This window comes from Protobothrops mucrosquamatus, unplaced genomic scaffold (assembly GCF_001527695.2).
Source record: "Protobothrops mucrosquamatus isolate PMUCROS unplaced genomic scaffold, P.Mucros_1.0 scaffold_73, whole genome shotgun sequence".
NCBI lineage: Eukaryota > Metazoa > Chordata > Lepidosauria > Squamata > Viperidae > Protobothrops > Protobothrops mucrosquamatus.
The window spans coordinates 88,527-95,974 of record NW_015386149.1 but is presented as its reverse complement, the minus strand read 5'-3'; the positions used below and the strand labels follow the sequence as shown (position 1 = coordinate 95,974).

Genomic DNA, 7,448 nt, shown 5'->3' with positions numbered 1-7,448 from the left:
TAAGTGGAATTTTCCCCCTATGGGATTTTCCCATGTATTTTACCTGGAAACCTAGATAGGGCAGAGTAGAAAAGTCAGTGCCCTCCTAACCATACCCAAGCACTCTTAGTTTGTTGGCCATGTCCATTTTGCTCTATGAGTTCATGGTGATCAAACCCTAACCCTCAGTGGAATTTTCCCCCTATGGGATTTTCCCATGTATTTTACCGGGAAACATAAATAGGGCCGGCTAGAAAGGTCAGTGTCCTCCTAACCATACCCAAGCACTCCGAGTTTGTTGGTGATGTCTATTTTGCTCTATGAGTTCATGTTGACCTATCCCTAACCCTAAGTGGAATTTTCCCCCTGTGGGATTTTCCCATTTATTTTACCAGGAAACATAGGTAGGGCAGGCTGGAAAAGTCAGTGCCCTCCTAACCATACCCTAACACTCCAAGTTTGATGGTGATGTCCATTTTGCTCTATGAGTTCGTATTGACCAAACCCTAACCCTAAGTGGAATTTTCGCCCTATGGGATTTTCCCATGTATTTTACCAGGAAACATAGATAGGGCAGGCTAGAAAAGTCAGTGCCCAACTAACCATACCTAATCACTCCGTATTTATTGGTGATGTCCATTTTGCTCTATAAGTTCATGGTGACTTAACCCTAACCCTAAGTGGAATTTTCCCTTATGGGATTTTCCCATTTATTTTACTACTTAATATAGATAGGGCAGGGTAGAAATGTCAGTACCTTCCTAACCATACCCAAGCACTCCGAATTTGTTGGCGATGTCCATTTTGCTCTATTGGTTCATGGTGACCAAACCCAAACCCTCAGTGGAATTTTCCCCCTATGGGATTTTCCCATTTATTTTACCAGGAAATATAGATAGGGCAGGGTAGAAATGTCAGTACCTTCCTAACCATACCCAAGACACTCCGAATTTGTTGGCGATGTCCATTTTGCTCTATGAGTTCATGGTGACCAAACCCTAACCCTCAGTGGACTTTTCCCCCTATGGGATTTTCCCATGTATTTTACCGGGAAACATAAATAGGGCAGGCTAGAAAAGTCAGTGCCCAACTAACCATACCCAAGCACTCCATGTTTATTGGCAATGTCCATTTTGCTCTATGAGTTCATGGTGACTTAACCATAACCCTAAGTGGAATTTTCCCCTATGGGATTTTCCCATTTATTTTACTACTTAATATAGATAGGGCAGGGTAGAAATGTCAGTGCCCTCCTAACCATACCCAAGCACTCTGAGTTTGTTGGTGATGTCCATTTAGCTCTATGAGTTCATGTTAAACTATCCCTAACCCTAAGTGGAATTTTCCCCTATGGGATTTTCCCATTTATTTTACCAGGAAATATAGATAGGGCAGGCTAGAAATGTCAATACCTTCCTAACCATACCCAAGCACTCCGAATTTGTTGGCGATGTCCATTTTGCTCTATGAGTTCATGGTGACCAAACCCTAACCCTAAGTGGAATTTTCCCCTATGGGATTTTCCCATGTATTTTACCCAGAAACATAGATAGGACAGGCTAGAAAAGTCAGTGCCCAACTAACCATACTCAAGCACTCCGTGTTTATTGGCGATGTCCATTTTGCTCTATGAGTTCATGGTGACTTAACCCTAACCCTAAGTGGAATTTTCCACTATGGGATTTTCCCATTTATTTTACCAGGAAATAAACATAGGGCAGGGTAGAAATGTCAATACCTTCCTAACCATACCCAAGCACTCCGAATTTGTTGGCGATGTCCATTTTGCTCTATGAGTTCATGGTGACCAAACCCTAACCCTCAGTGGAATTTTCCCCTTATGGGTTTTTCCCATGTATTTTACCGGGAAACATAAATAGGGCAGGCTAGAAAGGTCAGTGTCCTCCTAACCATACCCAAGCACTCCGAGTTTGTTGGTGATGTCCATTTTGCTCTATGGGTTCATATTGACCTAACTCTAACCCTAAGTGGAATTTTCCCCTATGGGATTTTCCCATGTATTTTACCAGGAAACATAGATAGGACAGGCTAGAAAAGTCAGTGCCCAACTATCCATACCCAAGCACTCCGTGTTTATTGGCGATGTCCATTTTGCTCTATTAGTTCAACGTGACTTAACCCTAACCCTAAGTGGAATTTTCCCCCTATGGGATTTTCCCATTTATTTTACCAGGAAACATAGGTAGGGCAGGCTGGAAAAGTCAGTGCCCTCCTAACCATATCCAAGCACTCCGAGTTTGTTGGTGATGTCCATTTTGCTCTATGAGTTCATGGTGATTTAACCCTAACCCTAAGTGGAATTTTCCCCCTATCGGATTTTCCCATGTATTTTACCAGGAAACATAGATAGGGCAGGCTAGAAAAGTCAGTGCCCTCCTAACCATACCCAAGCACTCTGAGTTTCTTGGCAATGTCCATTTTGCTCTATGAGTTCATGTTGACCTAACCCTAACCCAAGTGGAATTTTACCCCTATGGGATTTTCCCATGTATTTTACCCGGAAACATAGATAGGGCAGGCTAGAAAAGTCAGTGCCCAACTATCCATACCCAAGCACTCCGTGTTTATTGGCGATGTCCATTTTGCTCTATGAGTTCATGTTGACCTAACCCTAACCCTAAGTGGAATTTTACCCCCTATGGGATTTTCCCATGTATTTTACCAGGAAACATAAATAGGGAAGGCTAGAAAGGTCAGTGTCCTCATAACCATACCCAAGCACTCCGAGTTTGTTGGTGATGTCCATTTTGCTCTATGGGTTCATGTTGACCTAACCCTAACCCTAAGTGGAATTTTCCCCTATGGGATTTTCCCATGTATTTTCCCCGGAAACATAGATAGGACAGGCTAGAAAAGTCAGTGCCCAACTAACCATACCCAAGCACTCCGTGTTTATTGGCGATTTCCATTTTGCTCTATGAGTTCATGGTGACTTAACCCTAACTCTAAGTGGAATTTTCCCTTATTGGATTTTCCCATTTATTTTACCAGGAAATATAGATAGGGCAGGGTAAAAATGTCAGTACCTTCCTAACCATACCCAAGCACTCCGAATTTGTTGGCGATGTCCATTTTGCTCTATGAGTTCATGGTGACCAAACCCTAACCCTCAGTGGAATTTTCCCCTTATGGGATTTTCCCATGTATTTTACCGGGAAACATAAATAGGGCAGGCTAGAAAGGTCAGTGTCCTCCTAACCATACCCAAGCACTCCGAGTTTGTTGGTGATGTCCATTTTGCTCTATGGGTTCATATTGACCTAACCCTAACCCTAAGTGGAATTTTCCCCTATGGGATTTTCCCATGTATTTTACCAGGAAACATAGATAGGACAGGCTAGAAAAGTCAGTGCCCAACTAACCATATCCAAGCATTCCGTGTTTATTGGTGATGTCCATTTTGCTCTATGAGTTCATGGTGACTTAACCCTAACCCTAAGTGGAATTTTCCCCCTATGGGATTTTCCCACGTATTTTACCCGGAAACATAGATAGGACAGGCTAGAAAAGTCAGTGCCCAACTTACCATACCCAAGCACTCCGTGTTTATTGGCGATGTCCATTTTGCTCTATGAGTTCATGGTGACTTAACCCTAACCCTAAGTGGAATTTTCCCCTATGGGATTTTACCATTTATTTTACCAGGAAACATAGATAGGGCAGGCTAGAAAAGCCAGTGCCCTCCTAACCATACCCAAGCATTCCGAATTTCTTGGTGATGTTCATTTTACTGTTCATGGTGACCTAACTCTAACCCTAAGTGGATTTTTCCCCCTATGGGATTTTCTCATGTATTTTACCAGGAAACATAGATAGGGCAGGCTAGAAAAGGTAGTGCCCTCCTAACCATACCCAAGCACTCCGAGTTTCTTGTGATGTCCATTTTGCTCTATGAGTTCATGTTTACCTAACCCTAACCCTAAGTGGAATTTTCCCCCTATGGGAATTTCCCATGTATTTTATCAGAAAACATAGATAGGGCAGGCTAGAAAAGTCTGTGCCCTCCTAATCATACCCAAGCACTCCGGGTTTGTTGGCGATGTCTATTTTGCTCTTTGAGTTCATGTTGACCTAACCTTAACCCTAAGTGGAATTTTCCTCCAATGGGGTTTTCCCATGTATTTTACCATGAAACATAGATAGGGCAGCCTAGAAAAGTCAGTGTCCTCCTAACTATACCCAAGCACTCCGAATTTTTTGGCAATTTCCATTTTGTTCTTCGAGTTCTTGGTGACGTAACCCTAACCCTAAGTCTGTTCTGGCGAACCTATGGCACGCGTGTGACCAGGCCCATCCAATTGGCCACACCCACACAGTGGGCCATTACCAGCTTGCATCCTATGTTAAATAAGCAGTTTTTGGTGTTGCAATTTTGGCACTCGGTCTCTAAAATGTTCTCCATCACTGCCCTAGGTTTTCACAACTTACTATGTCATAAATCCCACACAACCTGTTGAATTCAAACTAAAGATATTAGGACTTGGCATCAGTGGTGGGATTCAGCCGGTTCACACCAGTTCGGTAGAACTGGTAGCTAATTTTTTGTTGCCCAGGCCCAGAATGGACTTCCAGAAGTGGCATCTACACAGACAACCGGTTTTTCATATATTTGAATCCCACCACTGCTTGGCATCTTCTGTGAGCAGACCACAGAATAAAAGTCCATACCCTTTGTGTGTATATTTTATTTTAATATTTTATTATTAAATTTATTGGCTACCCATCTTAACACAGGGAAACCCTGGGCAGCCATTTCTGAGTAACCCCATTTCTCTGGTTTGCTTCTTTTTCCTTTGCACATGTTCCTATCTTGAGACAGTTCAGTAAAAGGTGAGCCCTCTAGCCCATCACACTGTCAATAACAATGCCATGTTATTTTAATATATCAAATCCCATAATCACCTCTCTTGTCCTACCACAGTACTTTAATAACAAACAAAGTAAATAATAATTTGCTGCCCTTTAATGGCATGCTAACTCTGTTGCTCAGACTTCCTCTACTCTGTGAGAAAGCCGTTCCTGATTTTTTTTTTCTCTCCTTCCGACTACGAAGTATCTCAGTGAATTTTTTTCTTTGTTGCTGGCTTTACTTTGTAAGGACCACAGTCTCTTGATAATGCTGATATATTACATAATGTTTTCTTTATCTCCGCACAATGTAGTTCAGATTCTTGAATGACAGTATACCTTAGATCAGTGGTGGCGAACCTATGGCACGGGTGCCAGAGGTGGCACTCAGAGCCCTCTCTGTGGGCACGCGCACCGTCGCCCCATTCCTAGGCCTTCAGCTGGATTTTATAAAACCTTTTCGCTTTAGGCCTCCGCCGCCGTGTGCAAAAAAGAAAAAAGGTTCAATCAGTCAATTTCAACTTCTCGCGGGGAAAAAAAAAGATCTTGCAAAGTTGAAATTGATTGATTAAACTTTTTAGTCCCACCCAGTCTGCCATTACCACCGCGGCCACGCCCAGCCAATGGGCCACACCCACCCGGCACTCGACGATGCATAAGTGGGTTTGGGGTTGCAGTTTGGGCACTCGGTCTCTAAAAGGTTCGCCATCACTGCCTTAGATTTTCAACTTTCCTAATACTAGTACATTCCTTAGTCTCCCTCATACAGGTAAATGATGTATGCCAATCTGCAAAGAGGCATGAAGAATTACTGAGAAGAGCTATTTTCTCTTTTTTAGGAAAAAGACATGAAAAATTGAGAAACTTCGTCACAGATCATCTCTGATGTAATTGGTTGTTAGTCTTCAGCTAAAAGCACAACTGTGTCACAACAGCATTTCTTTCAGCTTCTGAAACTGAACCTGCAATAAACATTGGCTAGGTTCATATATCATGTTAAGCCACCTTATTAAGCGTGGTTTGTTGAAATGAAACCACAATTGGATGGGTTCACATATACAACTGAGTAATAAACCATGGCTCACAAACCATAATGGCTGGGTATATATAACATGCAAAGCCAACCCCAAATCATAGTATGGCTTAATGCGATGTAAGAACCTAATCATAGTTCCTTCGTTCTTTCTGTCATTGCAGAAGGAAAAATGCAGGTTTCAGGTTCCCACTCAATTATGGAACTTATCTGGCTGATTTGGATCAACTACAAACTCTCAGCCCAATCTATCTCCCAAGCTTGTTATGAGGTTAAAATAAGACGAGAGCCTTAGGTGCATCATTTTAGGCTCCTAGAGCAGGGGTGTCAAACTGACGGCCCGTGGGCCGGATGCGTTATGCCGAAACCACGCCCACCCCATTGCCAGCAATGGAAAAAAAGTCGCGATACGTCGCGACACATCACATGATGTTGCAAGTTTGAAACCCCTGTCCTAGAGGAATTAAAGAGAGGTACTTTTTAGAAGGGAAATATTTGGAAGTCCCATTTGTTCCAGTGGCTCATAGAAAATTATTCAGGAGAAACTGTTGAGTAGTCTGTATTCTTGGATGCCAAAACAAATGTTCCCCTTGGCTTCAGTGTTTTATTACTTGGATTCTTAGAGAGCAAATACTTGCCTTCTCACATATTAACTTCTCTCTTGTTTCTTTCTAGTCCTACGGTGGATATATTACATCGCTGGCACTTGGGTCTGGTACTGGCATGTTTAAGTGTGGAATAGCTGTGGCTCCTGTTTCCAGCTGGGAATATTATGGTATGGAAAAACAACTTACAATATCAGGTTTTAATAGCTGGATACAAAAAGTGGATTATTTCTAAAAAATTAGGTTATTGCTAGGGCCTTTGCTCACAGAAAAAAATGTTTGAGACACACTTCATCCAAAAACACCTTCTTCAAAATACACTTTCTTTAAAAACAAACAAACACACCTTCTCTTGGGCAAAGCTTGCTTTGAAATAGTCTGCAGAGTTGCTGGGAATATGTCTTCAAAGCAGATGTTCTTAAAATAAACACGGCAAAATGCAAGCCTTTTCAAAGACACCGTTGTCCATGAAACAGCTCCTGCTTCCAATCATTAGGTGCCCTTTTTAAGATCAATCGTAGCTTCAGATGTTAAACTTTGGCTGGACCTGCTCTTCATCTCAATCAGTTCTGCACACAATCTTGCGGCTATGAAGCGGGCAGCTTGGCATCACGCCCAGCTACTTCTTGAATACTCCTCCACCTTCGTTACCCTATTTATGCCATCTCAGGCAACATTTTTTTTAACCCCTTTGCAAGGTTTTGCTGCTGAAGAAACAATAGGAAATGGGTCATCTGCCCACAAGTCAAAATGCATAAAATCGTAAAATTATGCATTGCGCAGAATTAGATAGGTTAACTAGAAGACTTAAAAATCAGGATGAAACGGTTTTTTACCAAATTTGGAACAAATTTTACAGATGGTGGGGGGAAAAGCAGGGAAGTTATTGTACTGAGATAATTCAAGATTGTGATTAGAGTGATGTTATTGTATAGGTTTTTCTCATTAGTAATTTATGGTAA

The 7,448-nt window shown here is 42.0% G+C and overlaps 1 protein-coding gene across 1 annotated transcript in view; it reads left to right on the top strand.

Annotated features, from left to right (window-relative positions):
* The window catches only part of FAP (fibroblast activation protein alpha), a 79,007-nt gene that overhangs the window by 66,676 nt on the left and 4,883 nt on the right, over window positions 1–7,448 (top strand). The window contains exon 22 of the mRNA XM_015813745.1: window positions 6,557–6,656. Within this exon, the coding sequence (XP_015669231.1) occupies window positions 6,557–6,656 (100 nt within the window). The remainder of the gene's footprint in view (window positions 1–6,556; window positions 6,657–7,448) is intronic.